The sequence below is a fragment of the Thunnus albacares genome, chromosome 17 (assembly GCF_914725855.1).
Source record: "Thunnus albacares chromosome 17, fThuAlb1.1, whole genome shotgun sequence".
Taxonomy (NCBI): Eukaryota; Metazoa; Chordata; class Actinopteri; order Scombriformes; family Scombridae; genus Thunnus; species Thunnus albacares.
Window position 1 is genome coordinate 24012772 of NC_058122.1, and position 17522 is coordinate 24030293.

Here is a 17522-nt window from a genome sequence, read left to right on the forward strand (position 1 = left end):
GGCTCATGAAAATACTGCAGGCAAAGTAATTATTACACAATAACGGTGAGATAAATGTTATGAGACGATATGTCACCATCAGGTAATTTTGAGGTGAACTGGTTACTAGAAAATAAGTGAAATTTTGGATGTGGAAGTTCATTTGTTGTATGAAGAAAAGCAATTTATGATTTCCCTCTGAGTCACATGCAGACTGCCTGGAACTGGAAATGGCAGGATGTTTCTTGCTTGTGTGTGCGTGTCTGTGTGCGAGTCAACACAACCACAGGGCTTTATCAGTTCAACTGCTGCAGAGGTTGCAGGCACCTATTGTTCCTTTCATTCTCTTGTCAAGAAACTTCCAAAGGACCGACGTAAGATACGAGAAGCACAAGGTTGTTTCTGGACTTCTTCCATGCGAGAGGGAGTTGACTTTTTTTTTTATCAGAATATTTTATAATGATAATAATTTCATAATAGTTTATCTTATAAATATTTTGTTATCAACATCATCTGTCAGTGTGTCCATTTACGTGCACACTGATTAGTCCATGTTATCTTATCCTGGTTTTAAAGGTCAGGTTCACATTTTTCAACTCTGACTTAAAACTAGTCAGTTGACCAGAAGATAATGTGAAGCTTCAACTGTCCAAATTGTAAAAAAGTAATTCAATTAAAATGTATTTCTATTATGTATTATTAATCCCCCTTCTTATAGTAGCGATATTTATATAATAATAATAACTCAGTGGACACAAATTTTTGCTTTTTAATCCAACTGTTTATCATTTTTGACAAATTCAATATGAATAAAATGAAATGCACGATTAGAAAACCAAACTTTACCTTCTTTCTGACTGATATTAAGCTCTATTACAATTCTCTAGTCAAGCTGCAAAATTTAAAAAAAAGCAACAAACAATTTTTAAAACATACAAAATTATTTACTAATGCTTCTTGATTATTATTCTGAACCCTTTTTTGTATTTATTTCCCTACTCATTAAAATGTTTTCGTTTTTACTGAACGTTAAAAGCTTCTTGCACAATCCTTTTACCAAAAAAAAAAAAAAAGTTTTTAATTTTACGATGTCTTAAAACGTCTCAATTTGTCGTTGTTTCCAGTAAAGTTGAGGAAAAATCTAAACCAAATGTATTATAATGTGTTAGTCACCTGTTTATTATATTTAAATAAAGTTGTAAAATTTAAAAAAAAAAAAAAAAAAGTTGTGGGCTGTCCTCTAGCCTGTGTTTTATTCTCTGGTCCTTGCAGTGCTCCGTCAGTATTACTGTTCTCCGTTGTTCAGTCATCGTCGTTTCTGCGCCTGCGCAAAAACTTCATTCGCAGTATGTCTGAAGATCGGCGGGGTCTCGTCTACCTGATCACGGGGGGCTGCGGCTTCCTCGGCAAGCACCTGCTTCGGGTTTTACTGGAGAATGAGGACAACCTGACGGAAATCCGACTGTTTGACAAACACATAGACTCACGTTTGAGCGGACACGGCACAGGTAAGACAAAAAAAACAAACAAACAAACAAACAAAAACTGCAGCTTTGTGTGTGTTTTTTTGTGGAGGTGATGCTTATGTTTGATATTTAAAAACCAAACTGCATTTTAAATTTCGTTAATTTAACGTTATATCGCATGTTGGCAACGTTAGATGCTTTTTGAAGACATGACTTGAACAGTTTCTAATGTCATATGATGCTTTCTTCATTTCGGCTTCACTATAAGCTTCCATGGAGCTCTTGCTTCACTGGTATTTCAGCCTTTGTGACTATTTCACAAACTTCCGCGGTGTATTTCATCTTGAAGAGGACCGCAAACATGTTATTTTGCCCCGAGGGGCAATTCCTGATGCAGGCATAGTAATAAAAACCATACAATAGGACATATAAAGACAATAAATAAGAGACAAACAGTGACTACGTGGCAGAGACAGAACAATACACAACAGTGACAAACAGCAGTAACCATGTAGCAGTCAAATGTCCAATAATAATAATAAGTCTTAAAGAGATTGGGGGGTATGAGGGGGCTCCACATATACCTACACCTACCTGTGGCTCCTCCTCACACCTATGGCAGACTATAGGTGTGGAGGTTAAGTTCGGGGGGGAAAGGTGGAGAAGGGGGCCGGGAGCAGCCTCATGCGTGAAGGTTGCCTACCTCTGGTTAATCACTGCTGCAGGGCAGTGCAGATGCCTGCCACATGGCAGCTATGCAGAGGCCCTGTGTGGGACAAAGGGTGGGGTCCTGTGGACTGAGTTATTCGGAGCGAGACCAGAGCCCAGAGGGGGTGGCCTGTGGTTTTTGGAGCAGGTGTTCACTGCACCCTGGAGGTGCTTCTTGTTTTGGATTGTGAGAGAGCTGAAACAGCAAATGAATGAGAAGGTTATTGTGCTTTCTGTGAAGGAGATGTAAAATGTAGTGAAGATATTCCTGTTTACTCCAAAAGAGTTTAGCTTCCTCAAGAAATACTGACATACATGAATTATGGCTGCATGTTTGGTGAACATCTCCTCGGTCTTGGTGACACTCAGGAGCTGTCACACCTGTTGTGAATATTTTGAGTGATGGTCAGCACCTAAGTGGAGGAAAAAAAAGTGCACACAAGCCTTTGATGTCTTTAAAGCTGAAAACGTTTATTAAAGTACATGATCAAGGAGAACTGAAATGGTGAACATCAAGGTCTCGGATGCTGTCTCTCTCCGTTCTGCCTTTGAAGGTCTGAGTCTTTGTCTTTAACCCAAGCAGATCAGCCTACAATATGAAAAATTAGTCTAATTGGCTCACTAGTTTCTAAACAAGGAACTGGATTTTACCCGTGTCATTTCAGGACACGTTGCATGGAACTTCAGGTCACTGTCAGCACATTTTGATTTGAATGTCTGGCAATAGAATCTAAGCATCCACTTATCTGTGTTATCTTAGAAAGCCTCCTCTGACCTTGGCGACCAAAGCAATATTCATTTACCATCTATCAGAGAGGTTTCTGTTTCCCAAAACATCACAGACAGCTGGAATGTCAAGGAGAGGAGAGGATGCCTCCTTCCTGCCTAAGAATTACAGCGTGACCTCAAAGGTCCAGGCTTGACCCAATGTAACTCAATTTCTAACCTCCTAAAGATGGAAAATTCCAGAACAACACCTTTCCACAAACTCACTAAACATGGGCCCCTGATCTTGGGCAGTAAGCAGAGAAAGGAGCACAGTATCGTCTGCAAACAGATGACAGCTTCTGAGGTCATCTGTAATGGGTGTGGCGACACAGCCCCGGGGTGTTTACTTTAAATTTTATGAATCTTTTCTGGGTGTATGTTGGTGTTGTAATGCCTGTGTTTTCTTCAGTGGTCACTTGCATGCTTACTTTAGGTATAACTGGACTATTTCTCTTATAATCTTGTATTAGACTATGTTAAACTTACTTACTGTGATACACCCCCACTCATAAATAGGCCTACTGTATGTTATTTTGGAGTTATGGATGTTGTGTAACAGTGTAGGCGAACTTATTTGATCTTATCAAGCACTTGTCGACTATTTGAATGAGGCATGAGGGGTGAAAATGATAACTTACGAATAAAGAGATTCAGGTTATTCTTACTATTAATCATTCCTCCTGGCCAAAATCCACAGGCCTCCTTCTGTGCAAGAAAAAAAAAAGTATTTAAAAGTATTTTTCTGAAGCGAACATGAAGTTTCAATCAAGTACATTCAAGTAGTAGATTTTTCAGTGTTACAGTCTTTTTAGTGCCAAAGTCCCTCTTTTTGTTATACTTCCACTGCAGCTCAACAGGGAAACACAAAGAGGGAATTTGATGCCAGAAAAAAAGACAGTAAAAGTGTCAGATCTCCACTTGATATGACTAACTCACACTGCTGAAGCTTCATATAAACTTCAGATACACTTTTAAATGTATTTTTGCACTAAATGTGGATTACACTTACACTGAAAGCACATTTGAAGGGGATATTTTAGTAACCAGTATGAACAGGAGAGATGGTTACAGCAGGAAAAATATGCTTCAATGTTTATTTGGGCTCCTGATTGTTGTTTTAAGACTGACCATGGAAAATTGCAAACCTGTCATTTAAGTACAGCTGGACTCTGTATCCTTACATAGAAAAAAAAAAAAAAAAGATTCCAGGATAACCAACTCCCAGCTACGTTTCCTGTGTCCGGATAAAGATGTTCACTTCAGTGAATCTTCCATCATGATATGACCTTGTTCATTCATTATGTGTCAGTGTTTAAGGTCACTGTAATAGTCTGTGGATTACGTAAGTCACACGTAAACGGGATGTAGGTGTGTTATGCTTTCCATGGAAGTCCACACACCTTTAATCTCTGTCATGTGTCATCATTATTTCCTGCCAGCGAAAAACGACACTAAAAAAAAACTCATCAAAAGTCAAACTGTCTTAGTGAGAAGCCACAAGCAATTCACATAAAAGTAAATCATAATCTACAACAGTACCCTTTTCCCTTCAAAAGAATCGGGAATGCGCTCAACCACAAATTACGCTTTTCCCATAGAGGAAAATGCTTTGTTTAAGCTCTCATTGAGGGACCAGTGAGCCGTAACTGGAGAGCTCGGTCTCCATAACACCCATTGTAGGCCTCACAGTGCAAGCAAATATGAGATGTGTGTGTGTGTGTGTATGTGTGTGTGTTTCCACTAATTAGAGGCCAGTGGCAGCATCTGTAATTAAACCGCTCACAGTTTGTAGTTAGTGAGGTTACATATGGGAATGCAGACTTGAGAAGGAGTGTTTGTTGTATTGCGACAGAATCTCTGACTCAACATTCAAAAGTCCAGTTCTGCAGGACTCCGCCTGTCCTCGTTATCTGCCAAGGTAATTTCAAGGTAAAGCAGAGTGCGAGACCTTGATATATGATGACGATGCTAAAAGTTGTTGCCACGATGAAAAACATTCATGGAAGCACACATAGACTTTGCCAGGCGTGAGGAAGAGTTGGGCATATCTACCATAAATACTGTGAGATGGTTGAAACATTGCAAACCCAATGTCGGTGGTGGAAAGTACATTTACTCATTTAAGTACTGCACTTAAGGACAGTTTTGAGGTACTTGAGTATTTTCTGCTACTTTATACTTCCACTCCACTGCATTTCAGAGGGAAATATTGTACTTTCTACTCCACTACATTTATCTGACAGCTTAAGTTACTTTTCAGGTGAAGATTTGACACAATGGATAATATAACAAGCTTTTAAAATACAACACATTGTTAAAGATGAAACCAGTGGTTTCCAACCCTTTTTTAGCTTTTGACGTCTTATAAAAAGCAGTGTGTAATCAGGGTCACATTTCAGATGTTTATGAGTTGTTAACAGCTCCACCAAACAGTGATTTTTTTCCCTCTAAATTTCTCAAATGCTTTCATTTCAGTAGACGTTCAAATGATCCAATATTTCACCAGAAATCAAAGATTAGAGAAAAAGTCCAAAAACTGAAAACAGATTTGTGTATCTGAACTTTGTTTTTTCTCCTTTCCTCTCACGTTAATCATCTCATGACCCCTCAGATTTATCTGCTGACCCTTTGGAGGGGCCCGACCCCTAGGTTGGGAACCAGTGGACTAGCTCCACCTCCAGCAGCTACAACAATAACATGCTGCTCTAACACTGATGCTTCACTATTAATAATCTAATGATGTCATATATAATAATATATCAGTCAGAGGGACCAAACCACTACTTTTACTGCAATACTTTAACTACATCAAGCTGATAATACTTATGTACTTTTACTTAAGTACATTTTTCATGCAGGACTTTTACTTGTAATAGATTATTTTTACAAGGCTTTGACTTAAGTAAAGGATCTGAATACTTCTTCCACCACTGCCCAATGCACAATAAACAGTATTTGTATATGTTATCATTCTGGACTCGCTCTGGACTTCGTCCTCTCTTTTATCTTTCTCCTTTTATACAGTTGTTATTTTACTTAAATTGGGGCTCAAAGACATCAAATTTTATTTCAGTGTTGACACCTGCTGTGTTGCTGTGACAGTAAAGCTCTTGAAATGTATCATCCCACAGACATTTTGCAATATAATTTCTACCAAGGGAGCTGTATGACATTTGATTTACAAGATGTTTGCATAAATGTGTTTAGTACTTGAACTTATTTGGTATTTAACTAAATAAACCAAAAACACATGTGCATTTCTGGGTGTTTTATCTCTAAACTGTTGCTCTGTAACATTCCCAGAAGAGGTGCTGCACCACAAATAGTCATAAAAATGATCTCAGACTTGACACAGATAATTGGCAGTGTTATTGTCAGCTAAAGTCAAATGGAGGTTTTGAACTTAGTTTCTCACATTCTTGGATTCCTTTGTAGAGTTCTTAGGAATATAACCCTTATCTGAGTACTGCATGGTTTTGACTTTGTGTTTTCCTGCCTCTTTCTCAGAGTTGAAAAAGGTGGTGGTCATCCAGGGAGACATCACAGACTACAGCAGCGTGTCGGAGGCCTGTAGCGGGGCAGATGTCGTCATCCATACAGCCAGCTTGGTGGACGTTTGGCACAAAGTGCCGGAGGCCCTCATCTACTCTGTCAACGTCACAGGTGAGGCATGAAGGAAGCTGTGATCGCTCCCTCGATGATAAAAGGGAAAAGGGATGAGGAAGAAACAAGCGAAGTGTGATTCCGCTGGAAAACTGCCCAAAACTGGGGGGAAACCAACCAACACCTCATGCTCTGATGATTTTCAAGAGGAAGTCTACACACATGATCTCAAAAATGGTGGCCACGATGAAGTTAGACTGAAAAATGCATGTTTTTTTGGGGGTTTTTTGCTGAAAAATTGATTTCTGGTGTTTTGTCTTGATACTCAAATCTGGATCAAAGGCCAGTTTTCATCACGTATTTCATTATTTGGAAGTATTTTTATGAATTAATGGTTCATTTGAAGGTCTAATGTATCGCAGTTTCTTCGATTTGAAAATATCTGGTCCTGCTTTTAACCGCCTAATCATATTCGTGTGGGTTTGTCACATGATTGTATAATTGCCGTTTCAGAGGCTTTCTCCCACCCTGACAAGAATCCAGCTTTCACGGATGCACCACATGTTTCCATTTTGATTTGAACAAAATCAAGTACAAGCTAATTTCATGTAATTCAGAGGCAGTTCCCCCACAAAATGTCAGGATTGCCTTTATCTATGAGGTCAGACTTTCGTTATCAACCCATTACACAGTCCCTCCCTTTTCGAGGAATATAATTACGCTGCTGTTAACTGTAACTGTAATTGTGGCTAAATATAGTCAACCTTATTAAAGGTTATGTCATGTTGAAACCTGTGAGATGCTGTCAGACTGAAGTGGTACTTTTACGTAGGTGACTGAGTCGAGAGTATTTGTTGGTGTGTTTGTGTGGTTGTGTACCAACTAACACAGTTTGTGTCATTTGGTACAAGCTGGTGTTTACTACCATCAACATCATCAAAATCCGGCCAATAGAGAAGTCAACCACTGGACTATTTTAGCAGTATCACATGACCTAGAGCCCTAAATAACAACAACAACACAAAGTACAGCCTCAAAAAGGAACAGAGTTAAATAAACAGATGAAAATTATAAGGTTCACAAATGTAGTGTTTATACAAGTTTGCTGTTGATGCCTTCACATGCTGTTGAACATACTGGATTGTGACATACTGGCTGCGACTAACGATTATTTTCATTATCTATTAATCTATCAATTATATTCTCAATGAATCTGAGCTGTTTGGTCCATAAAATGTCGGAGAAAACGGAGGAGTAACAGTAACAGGAGAAAATAGGGCATAATGGGGGAGTATTTTTAGCTGATTCATTACCAGCAGAGGGTCAGTTTCAGTGTCACTGCCTCAAAATAAACTGTCAGTATGCATTTGTGGTGATATAGGAACAGTGCTGCAGACAGAATGGCTCACATAGATGTGTTTTTAGTAGCGTTTGGATAACACTTGTGCTCTTTTGACACAGAGGAATAAGATGTATCAGGCTCATGGGATGTGTTGACAATAAGAAAAACAATATCACCAGACTCAAACTTTAAAACATGTGGACAGGAAAGACTGACGCTTATTTGTCTGAATTCCTGAAATATCTCTAGTCATGAGCTGCACAGGACTTTGGAAAAACTGTAATGAGGTTTTATGGGAAACAACATGTCAAGTGCTTTTGATGAAACTAAAAGTGGTGTTTTATTGGTGCGAGTTTAATCAAATCTAGACCCTGGACTGAGGAACGCTGTTCACATTAATATAATTAGTGACGAAAGCAGTCTACATATTCGGTGTCTGTCTTGAGTTTAAGTTCATGTGTAATGCTTAGTCTGCAGTGATTCAGCAAACAGACAAAAGACTTTTGTGAGCTGTAAGCTGAGAACAAGCTGTGACCTTTTTCAAATAGTTTTACCCCAAACAAGGGTAGGTCAGACATCATTAGGGTTGCTCGGATTGAATGAATAGCTTGCTCACATCCGTCTGAACGTAATGCATTGTTTGAATCACCAGAAATCCTTTCCGCTGAGTAAAACTCTCATTGTTCACATAGTGAACTACTTTCATGGTTCTTTTTGTTTCTTATGGTCAACTAATCTCAGGTGCAGAACCAAACCACCACCTCTGTGCCGTAGACCTCCGTTGTTGTCCAAAAACTATTTAAAACACATGAATGAGTCACCACAATGCACTGGCTGACATGTTCCTTAACCCTGAAGAATTTGGGCACGTTACTTCATTTGGAAACGGCTCCAAAGAATAATAACAGCGATTGTGTTTCCAGGCTCAGGAGAGTAGTTCTGTGTAAGGCAGACACCACTGAGCATGTGCAGGAACGCGGTTCTGTTTAGAGAGCTGTGCTAGCTTGTTTTGCTACATATCACAACCTCTTGACTTTGTACTCCATTGTTAATTGACTTTGTACTCCATTGTTAAGGACTTCAGCACACGGAACTGCTCTCCTGAGACTGAAAATGTGTTTGGAGCCAAAAACTGACATGACCAAACTCGTTGTGGTGAAGGAACATGTCACTCAGTGCAGTGCGGTGATTCATTCATGTGTTTTTAATACTTTTTTGAACAACAACAACAGAGGTCTACAGCACAGAGGAATAAGATGTATCAGGCTTTGGATACGCACACAGTACTTGTTAAGTAGAGCAGTTCCTTGTGTGTTGGCTCTGCATCTGAGATTTGTTGACACTAAGAAAAATATATCCACCCATGTAAAGCCATTAGAAAGTCAAGGAATGATTCTGACCTCTGTTTCACTTAAGAGAAGAGGGTGGTTCAGTATAGCTTCCTCCAGCTGAGAAATGTGAGAATCAGATATGGTTTTCCCCCTCGTGCTGCTTATTTTCCCCTTGATAAAGATTTTCCTTATCACTTCATGTTTCTGATAACCATTGACTCCCTCTTCTTCAGTATCGGAGACACAAACTAACACTCTAAAAGTTGCATGAACTGCATATCACTGCACAAAGGAAATGATTTCCAGATAGTTCAAATTTATTTTAATGATTATTATGTCCTGTTTTTTCTGGCCCCTGAGTTCAAGTATGTACCAGAAACCATACCAGTGTTATGCCTCACATCCACAAACACAACACTCAAGAAGACAAAAGACGGCTGACTTATTCAATCATAAGAGCCTTCAGGGCACTGAAGTGCACTTGAAAGACTGGTTTTATCTTGCCAAACTCTATTTTTAAAAGCACTTCCATGAGGCCTTTTATGGTTACAATCCTTTATCAGTTAATTGTATTTAATGGTTTTTCTGTAAAGCCCCTGTGAGAACATATCTTTTTTGACTACTACTATATACTTTGATTTTATTTATTCACTATTAGTCGCAGTCTATTACTTTTGGATCTTGGGAATAGATTCTGGTTTTCTTTTGGCAGCTCTCAAAACAAATCTAGGTCATTCAAATGTTCAGTTTTATTGATTTATCTTCCTATTAACTCAAAAGTTATAAGTTATATATACAGTTTAAATCAGACAAAACGTACAATAATGCATTCTCTGGTAGTATTACGCTGCATTATGCGCAATAATCGTATCGTTCTGCATTTGTATTATCAGGTGTTTTTATGCAGGTTTTCTGTGCAGACGTGGATGTCCGTTTGTTGCTTTCAGAACTAGTATCGTCATCCGTTTTGACACGGCTACTGCACGGATGAGATACCCCAGACATTGCTGATCCCAGATAACATGTTAAAGATTAAATTACTTCTCGGAACAGATTTCAGCACGCTCCTTTTAATCCTCTGCCAAACTTGACCAGACGTAATGATGTATCCTGTGAACTCTGTTTCCCTAACTTCCCCTCTCTCTTTGACCAAATTACTTAAACTTCTGCCTACCTAACGAGGCCTTTTGTAAAAGTATGACATACAATTATTAGGAGTCATCTTTCTCTACTGCATGACCACATTTCTTTCCACCACGTGCCGCTTCTTCAGTAATAGAGACCAGATTTATGGGCGCAAAGCAAAACTTACTTTCTTCCTTGTATCTGCTAAACAGGGGCACACATGGATTGCATTCCTTTTAAATTAATTTCCTGTTGTTCTTCCTCCTGCGCTTACAATTTCAAGACCTTTTTCGTGGTATGATATTTCCGGAGTGGCTCAGGAGTGTCGTCCGCCAATCGGGAAGGTCGGAAGGTTCAATTCCTGGCTCCTACAGTCTGAGTATCGAAGTGTCCTCGGGCAAGATACTGAACCCCAAATTGCTCCAATGTGTGTGAATGTTTGTGAATGGTTACTTCCCTCGGATGGGCAGGTTTATCCATTAAGCATATGAATGTGTTTAGTCTTTTGTGTTTAGTTTTAGAAGTGCATTTAAAACTTTGGCTCTGTGAAACCTAAAGAGGTCTTGATGCAATCCGACTATATCAAAGATCCCAGCCGCCTTCATAACTTCAATGATTCTGTTTTCTATCTTGTCAGGAACAGAGAATGTGATCAACGCCTGTGTGGAGAACAGCATCCAGCATCTGATCTACACCAGCAGTATGGAAGTGATCGGACCCAACATCAAGGGAGACCATTTTATCAGGTGAAGCTCGAAAAAACATGCTAGTTTCTGAACCCTTTTTTTAAATTATTTTTTTTAAATTCAGCACACCAAGTGACCCCATGTGCAATCCAAGTGTTTTCCTCCCTGATTCCTCATGGATGCACTTTCAAATTTTAAATATCCACTAGCTCTTTCATTTGTATTTCTCTGGTCTCCATCTTGTATCCGTTCTTTTTTTTTTTCATCTCTGGAATTCACCATCACGAAAAACACAAGGTCTGTACAAAACAGATATTATCACTTGTACGTACAAGTACATAACACACAGTGCACGAGTCGTTCAGAGGAGCTCTTTATCTTTCCCGTGTCGTCATATTTTCTCTCTGAATAACATACCAGACAGACTCATGCAAAACATTACAGACAGGTTATGTAATGTTGCTCCTGCCGTACACGTATCACCATGTCTGGAAACCTCAGACATAACCACCACTTACCAGTTGTAATTATGTAAAAACAGTCCTGCTTCTCAGTTTCATTGACTAAAAGACAAGTTGATTATGACTAATCCAACTAGTTTCCCCTACAAGGACCTGTGGCACCAGCCCATAGTTGTTGACATTTAGAAAAATGGTGTTTCTAGATATTGACTGTCTCTGGGGACGTCTGCGGTAGTTGAGCAGGGAGTGACTCCTGCCCTTTCTGGAATAATAGAAGAATGTTTCGAGGAAAAGATCTCACAAGGGGAAAAAAAAACAAAAGCAAAACAGAAACATTCATGCAACAGTAGAAACTGAGATGACAAACAAAGTTCACGCCTGCCGAGGTGAGTCATGACCACATGGTTATGGCTCAGTTACGTTGTCGCTAAGCCCTTTTGTTTATTTACGACAGTAATAGGGAGCGATGTGACATAAGCGCTCTTCATGCGTCAGTTAAAGGAACCAGCTCTTGTATTCTGACCGACAGACAGTTTTTTCTCAATGTTTTAACTTTACGGCGGCAACTAACTGATTATTTTCATTATCGGTTAATCTGTTGATAGTTTGTTTGTTTGGTCCATAAAACAACAGAAAATGGTGAAAAATGTCATTCACTGTTTCCCAAAAAGTTTTCCAAAGCCCATAATGATGTCATCAAATGTCAAGGATGTTTAGTCTACTATCACAGTCAAGACTGAATAAAACAGTGATTCACATTGGAGAAGCTGAAATAAGAGAAATTTGGACATTTATTTCTTAAAAAAAAAAAAAAAAAAAAAAGCTCAAATCAACCAATTAATTAATCACTGCAGCTCTAGTTTTAGTTAATTTTCTATAACTTTATGTTTACATGAACTAAATTTAAAAAGCATGCTGCAAACTTTTAGATGTTTGTCTCAGCCAGGAGAGGTTATGTTATGTAGTTTTTACTAGTTAGCAGTATATTTCAAAAACTTGGTAACTGATTTAAATAATAAATAAATGAAGAAAGTGCAGATCCAGTAGTCTTCTAAAGTGTATCTTAGCATTGCAAGATAGCCTTTATTTAGTGCACTATTCTCTCATGATCTAGCACATCATATAATTGTTGTTCACTATATCTATTTGTTGCACATCTGGATACAAATACAGTCTAAAAAAAATGTTTATTTTTTATATTATAGTTATCCTTTTGGTCTTTTTCATGTCCTCGGTGGATTACGTGCTCTGTGGGGGCTTTCCACTTCAATGCAGCCATTGACAACCATTGTTTTCCAGATATTTTACCATAGTATGAAAATGGGTAATCCATCACAGTGAACATTTATTTGTTGCACATAGCTACATTAATACTGTGTGGTAATGCTTTGTGCAGATAGTCTGTTCTGTGTTATCTACCATGCAACAATCATGGTCTTTTAAAGCAAGTTGGACGTCTCTGAAAGTTTATTTTTCACACTGTACGGAAAACAAAGGCTGTTCAGAAAGATGTTAAAACAAAAGATAGTGTTTGAAAGACGGTGAGCAGTACAGTAAATGGGTTAATACAAAAAACAGCTGTGTAATCCTTTAGACAGGAGAGAATGTGAGTTGAATGCCAAAAGGCAGGCAGGAGATTTTAAAAACAAAAAACAAACAAAAAAAAATCTTTGTTGAGCCAGCGACTATCTGCCATGACCAACAACATAATTCCAGATGGTGCGTGTGTGTGCTTGTTTGCCGGTTTCTGAGTTTGTGTGTATTTGCATTTCTATTCACACATTTTATAGCTACAGCTGCACCTCAAAAGAATATTTGGCATTTTCTCTCTCTCTCTCTCTCTCTCTCTCTCTCTCTCTCTCTCTCTCTCTCCGTTAACATCAGTACAGGATCAGCTCACACTCTCTAGTTGGAATTTGAAATAGCAACCAACGGAGAGATGAAAGCTGCAGAAAATATGCAGAGAGACACCACCTTGAAATGTGATTTTTTTTTTTTTTTTTAAACCGTGTCCAGCTCTCTCCCTCGCTGTCTGTGCAAGTTGCCTCTCTGAGCTGCAGTTGTCCTCACAAAAACATTCCTTTCATACATGCACGGTGAGGTTAAGTAAATAGTTCTTTATCCACAGTGCTGCTCTCTGACTGTTTGACTCTCTCTGTACAGGGGTAACGAAGATACACCTTACAACGTGTGCCACGCCATGGCTTATCCCAAGAGCAAGGCGAAGGCAGAGAAAATTGTGCTGGAAGCTAATGGAACCAAGGTACGCGAGGTTTTACGCTTTATATAAGCTCACATTTTCATACTTTTATATTTTACAGTTTTGAGAGCAGTAATATCCCTGTAACCAAAACTAAACTGTTGCAGATGTTTCAAAAGCACATTTTAACTGTGGAGTTAAAGACATAGAGAAAAGAAAGAAGTTGTAATAAGAACCATTGATCGATAATGATGGGCAAATTTATCACACTCATCAATGCTGTCAGAGGACTGTCAGATTGTGCTTGTTGTATTAGCTTGTTGGCAATTGGGGTAACACAATCTGAAAAATCCAAATGTTTGATTTATATTTCTAGGTCAGATTCTGGGAATTTATTGTGAAACGTCACCACAAAATACCAAATAATCCCTCCGGAGCTTCACTGCGGTGCCGCTCTGGCTGTCCAAACTCTACAGAGATCTTTCAGCTGTTTTGTGTGAGATGTTTTTTTTATTTTGTGGACCTCCTTCTCGATTCTTAACACCCATCTCCTGGTTCTGTCTCCTGCTCAGGTGAAGGATGGAAAGCGTCTGTACACGTGCTCTCTAAGGCCGACGGGGATCTACGGCGAGGGGCACGAGCTCATTAGGGATTTCTACAAGAACGGTGTAGAAAGGAGAGGCTTGATTATCGGGGGCGTCCCGGACAGCACTGAACATGGACGAGTCTATGCCGGTGAGTTCAAGGTTACTGGGTTTATGTGTCATGACAACAAATTTAAACATAGTGCCTTAAAGTAGCACATGATTCTGAGCCAACTTCTGTTTTATTTTTAAACCCTGAAAGCAAAGGTTGCGAAAGAGAACCTAATGAAAGGTTCACACGATGACTTGTGTTCACACGAGAGCGAAAAGCAGAAGCACAGTTTTCATGCAAATAAACACTTCCTCTGTATTTCAGAGGAAGTTTTTGTTTGCATTTCATAAATTTTGCAGTGCTGGGAATCCGGACTGTAATCAAAGAAACCTCTGACGCTCTCTTGAGCTCGTGTCAAATGAAAAAGGCGTCGAAATTTGCGAGCTCTCAAGTATTCGTCGCAACATTTCTTCACTCTTCGTTCGTCTTCATTAGGCAAAGATTCATGTGAACGAGAAACGGTTCATATACACAAACAAACGATGACAGCTCCACATATTTGTTTTTGCCTGAGCTTGCAAATTTCAGTGTGGAGACATCATCTCCTCTTTCTTTGTTGCCGTTTGTTGGCTTGCACCTGTATCCAATTAAGGGTTGGATGCATACACTATCTATAAAACAATCTTGACACTCTGATTTCTTGGTTGCGATAACAATACCCGTTAATTATACGTGAAAGATACGAGCCATGTGCCAGGTTTGCTGCCTCAACACGCTGTTGAGTTTTTGTCATTCTGTCACGTTATTGGCTGTTGCTCGTGACCTTATTAGTAATCACCAATGTTGCAATTGAGTGTCAGTGGTGGCTATTTGGAGCAACTCTAATAATAAAAAATAAAAAAAAACCCTAAAAAGCCCCTACAAGTCAGCTCCTTTAGAAAAGATCTGCAGCTGATAAGTCTTTACTTTTAGTGCAGTAGATGCTGTAGAGTCAAGGATGATGATGTCAGAGTAATGCGGTCAAAGGTAGGAAACAGCTGTGTAAATTTACTCAACGGTTGAACTTTATCACAATTTGTAAAAGTGTGCTGGCACTTGACTCATTCACTCCACGGCCACCATTAGATTTGTCTGACTGAACTTGTTCGTTTTGGAGAACTTTCCAGCAGCTCTCAGTGTACTTATATCTAATCTTTCATCTTATTTCTCTTCTCTCTCTCCTTTTTTAAAAAAATTGTAAATATATATGTCATAATCTAATTGTCTTCTTTGTTGCCACCCACTGTGTTGCTGTGTATGTGACAATAAACACTCTTGAATCTTGAATGTGATGTCAAACAAATGTACAAGAAGATTAACACACAATTACACGATTATTATTTACTTGGATGCATTTTACTGCTGACACTTTTGAAGTCATGGATGTTTATTTCCTGCAAGTATTTTCCCACTGTCTTATTTCTACCGCAGTTAAGGGTTTGGGTGCTTTTTCCATAATTCACTCTTAATACTCACTGACTTTGTTTGTGTCGCTAGGCAACGTGGCATGGATGCACGTACTTGCAGCCCGTGCCATGAGGGAACGCCCGCAAACAGTCGGAGGCGAGGCTTTCTTCTGCTACGATGATTCACCCTACAAGAGTTACGAGGATTTCAACATGCTTTTCCTCTCCACTTTTAACTTCAGAAGGGTGCGCATGCCCTTCACGGTGCTCTGGTTCCTCGCCATGGTTAACGACATACTCCGTTGGATACTAAGCCCCGTTTACAACTACACGCCTTTGCTGAACAGTTACACCCTGGCCGTGGCCAGCACTTCGTTCACGGTGCGCACAGAGAAAGCCCTGCGCCACTTCCAGTACCGCCCACTGTACGACTGGGACCAGTGCCGAGAGCGCACACAGAAATGGGTCGACACGTTTCCTCTGGAGAACTCCAAAGACTCCTAAAGTGAACTCAAGTGCTGCAACGCGCATCAGAAGCTGCTATCGTATGTAGTCACGCAGGAACCCCCGAGTATAGACGTGTAAACGGAGCAACCTGTTGTTAGGTGACAAACATTTCATTCCAACTGTAATTCAGTGAGCTTCATGGAAATATAAGAACAGCATATACGTACATACAGAATGATATAAACTGTTGCTAATAAACATTTAATCATTCAATCACAGGTTGAAATTCTGACCTGTGTGCTGAAGTGCTTTTATAATATTCCAAGTGATATTTTAGCGTTGCAGCAGTCATTTCTGCCTGCAAACTATCAACAAGGGTATCTCGTACCACTAACTGAAAAATTCTCATGAAACAAACAAAAAAAATGCAATATTTATCACTGAAATGTAGCTGTGTTTTAATTCTACTACTTAGTTTTTTTTTGTAGTATTTAGGATACATTTTAAATTCAACAACAAAATTATATTTTTATGAACTTTTCAGAGCACAAATTCCAAAGACAAGTTCAAGTTCCTAAGACAAGATGATTTGTAAGATGGTTTGTAAAAAAAAAAAAAAAAAAAGTGAAAGGATGTAAAACAGCTGAGTAGCGAGAATATCAAAGATGGAAATGTAGTTTTGAAAAGGTGCTTTTTTTTTTCCAAGTGGATTTAAAGAAGACTTTTTAAAAATATGACACTGATTTTCTCCGTTTAGGTGCTAATCACAGAGAGAGATTCGTGCAAATCCGTTACTACTGCATTTGTTATATTGTGTTTATAGCTGAAGTGTAAACACAATTAAATTATTTGTTAAGCTGATATTAACAGCTTTGTTAAATAATTTACGATTAATAATTGGATTCCACTGGATTCAGTAGTAGTAGTAGTTTTTTTTTTTTTTTTTTGTTTACCACCATTGATGGATTGTAGCTTTTTGTTTAGACTATGCCTTTAGCATTTAGATGTGAACTATTTCTACACCAGAGATTGTGTAACATCAGCATTTGCACCTTTTTATGTACTAAGACAAGTGTAAACACAATTTACAAGCATTAACTACATGTATATGGACTTTAGACTTGTATTATTAATATCATATTTTGTGTCTCCTAATTTAAATGATGTTTTTATAATGAGTGTTAAGATTGTCATGTATAGTTTTTAATTTTTAAATAAAGATTATTTAATATATTCTACTTGGTTTTTCTCATTGTCAGGGAGGGGCTCCTCTTCCCTTTCGTTTTGTCGTACATCATAACGAAACTAAGACCTAAATAGCAACA

General features: G+C 38.8%; 1 protein-coding gene across 1 annotated transcript; it reads left to right on the top strand.

Annotated features, from left to right (window-relative positions):
• Window positions 1-1241: 1241 nt before the first annotated feature.
• On the top strand, window positions 1242-16558 carry hsd3b7 (hydroxy-delta-5-steroid dehydrogenase, 3 beta- and steroid delta-isomerase). The gene is made up of 6 exons (XM_044330577.1): window positions 1242-1487; window positions 6429-6584; window positions 10960-11068; window positions 13633-13732; window positions 14242-14404; window positions 15842-16558. Exons 1-6 carry the CDS (start codon window positions 1328-1330, stop codon window positions 16252-16254), a joined length of 1101 nt encoding a protein of 366 aa, XP_044186512.1. The 5' UTR covers window positions 1242-1327; the 3' UTR covers window positions 16255-16558.
• The last annotated feature ends 964 nt before the right edge of the window (window positions 16559-17522 follow it).

What these genes read in the sequence shown, in the direction of transcription:
- hsd3b7 (XM_044330577.1), top strand. Translation starts at nt 1,328, where the DNA reads ATGTCTGAAGATCGGCGGGGTCTCGTCTACCTGATCACGGGGGGCTGC. An exon ending in TTTGAGCGGACACGGCACAG is followed by an intron (nt 1,488 to 6,428) that starts GTAAGACAAAAA and finishes CCTCTTTCTCAG; the next exon opens with AGTTGAAAAAGGTGGTGGTC. An exon ending in CTACTCTGTCAACGTCACAG is followed by an intron (nt 6,585 to 10,959) that starts GTGAGGCATGAA and finishes CTATCTTGTCAG; the next exon opens with GAACAGAGAATGTGATCAAC.